General features: G+C 35.3%; 1 protein-coding gene across 1 annotated transcript; it reads left to right on the forward strand.

Moving 5' to 3' along the window:
• Positions 1 to 284: 284 nt before the first annotated feature.
• On the forward strand, positions 285 to 1,310 carry LOC116007933 (probable methyltransferase At1g27930). Its single transcript, XM_031248591.1, has one exon. It carries the CDS (start codon positions 285 to 287, stop codon positions 1,308 to 1,310), a length of 1,026 nt encoding a protein of 341 aa, XP_031104451.1.
• Positions 1,311 to 2,218: the final 908 nt, after the last annotated feature.

Here is a 2,218-nt window from a genome sequence, read left to right on the forward strand (position 1 = left end):
CAATAAATGATGTTGACATATCATGTTCTTTAGTAGATACTAAGAATATGTTTAGATTGTAGTTAAAAAAAAAAAAAACTATTGCATAATTGTATCCCTAAACAGTAACGCAATAACCCAGCAGTTAGAAAAATCAGAGAAAAAAAAAGTGACATGCTTAGTGTCAAAGGAACTCCTTTCCCTTGGATTTCACTCAAGACTCAAGAAGCATTTCAATGTAAATACCCTGACTGAGAAGAAGAAAGCATCAAGCGAACTGCAGGTTCCAAATCTAAAACAAAACAATGCCCCCAGAACAAGTCTTTACCTATTATCAATCCAAAACTACTCCACTACTTGTAAGCTCATCATTCATATCTGATCTCCCAAAATCGCATTCATTCAAACACGCTGTTTCTGATCCTCTCTTCAGTAAGTGTTATTCATCCATGAAAATTACCAGAAAGAATGTCATCCCAGTTCTTGTCTTCGTATTATCAGTAGCTTCCCTTATTAGACTCTTGAAAATTAGTGTCATCACTGCTTCCTTCTCTTCATTCTACTACTACCCATGGTCACCCGGAGGAACTGCTGCTCTGCCACCAACTCGGCTCGCTCTAGTAAGTGGCGATGATCACCATCTCAATATTCTCAGCAAGAAGGAAATGAGGTTTCTCTCGGATCTTATATCCGAAAGAGCCCCCTGCAATATCCTGGTTTTTGGGCTCGAAAGCCAGTACTCAGGTCTCATTTCAATGCTGAATGTGGGTGGATTCACTCTCTTTCTTGAGGACAATGATGATAAGATGAAAACAGAAACGATGATGATGAGTATGAATAAGAGTCGAGTTCACAAGGTGGAGTATCAGACACGTGCTGAAGATGCATATCAGCTTCTCAAAGATGCAAGGAAACACCCACATCTCTGCTCACCATTGGCTAGCTATAGCATTACAAGTAATAGAAGCAGCAACGGAAGAAGTGGAAGGTGCAAACTGGCAAACGCATTGTTAGCAAGGCTTTCACAAGAGGTTTACGAGACAGATTGGGATGTGGTGGTGGTGGACGGACCTTCAGGACATCAAGCTGAGTCCCCCGGCAGAATGGCCACTATCTATGCGGCTGCTGTGCTAGCAAGAAAAATAAGGACAACAAGTGATGATGAGAAGATGCAGGCGGTAGATGTAGTTGTGCACGATGTTGATCGGATGATTGAGAAATGGTTTTCGTGGGAGTTCTTGTGTGCCAACAACTTGGTTGCTTCCAAAGGCAGATTCTGGAATTTTAGAATACAGCCGTATAAGTCAAATAATGCCACCAAATTTTGTTAGGTGATCCCCATTTGTAGATTTTAATGAGATTTTGGAATAGTAAAATGTTAAGAATAAGTATTTTATAAATGTGAAGGTAGGTTTTGGGAGTATTTTTCTCATGCAAATTTAAGGTAAAGGGGCGGCTCACTATGGGAAGAGAACTACGCCTCGAGTGCTTGAGACGCAGCGTAAATAAATTTTTTATTTTGTTTTATTTTTTATTATTATTATTTTTTACTTTCACTTCCATTTTCTCTTTACTAATCACTTCAAAATCTTTACTATTGGGGAAGGTCTATCAACTTCCATACAGTATGTCAGGACAAGCTAATAAGGCTTTTTTTTTTCCTATTAGCATTGCATTAAAGAAATGGGAAATGGAAGAAAGGTTTTACAGTACACAAATTAAGGCAAAAGGAAACGGAAGCAAATAAAGCAACCAAGGGTAATATAAGTGTGTTTCTTTGTAATATATGTTGACCCATGCTAAATTGCTAATCTATAACCAAATAATTTTTTTTAGATACACTAGTATTTTTACACGTGCAATGCACGGAATGAATTTGTTATAATATTTTAAGAATATTTGGATCCATATACAATTATATAAATTACTAATTTTTCACCCGCATTGCGCGAATGAGATAATGCCCAATAATTATTTTTAAATAAATATTTCAAAGTATATCAATGCAAGATTATATAGGAGATATTCGTGCATATGTAATTGAATAATGTTGAACTAGTGTTTTACCCGTGTGCTGCACGGAAAACATTTTGTTATTATAAATTTAAATAATAAAATTTAAAAATACAAATATATTATAATGCACAATATAATAATATAGTTGAATTTTCGTACATACAAAATTAAAATTTTGTATGATTAATATAATCTCTAATATCATATACATATTTATATAAAT

The sequence above is a fragment of the Ipomoea triloba genome, chromosome 16, assembly GCF_003576645.1.
Source record: "Ipomoea triloba cultivar NCNSP0323 chromosome 16, ASM357664v1".
Taxonomy (NCBI): domain Eukaryota; kingdom Viridiplantae; phylum Streptophyta; class Magnoliopsida; order Solanales; family Convolvulaceae; genus Ipomoea; species Ipomoea triloba.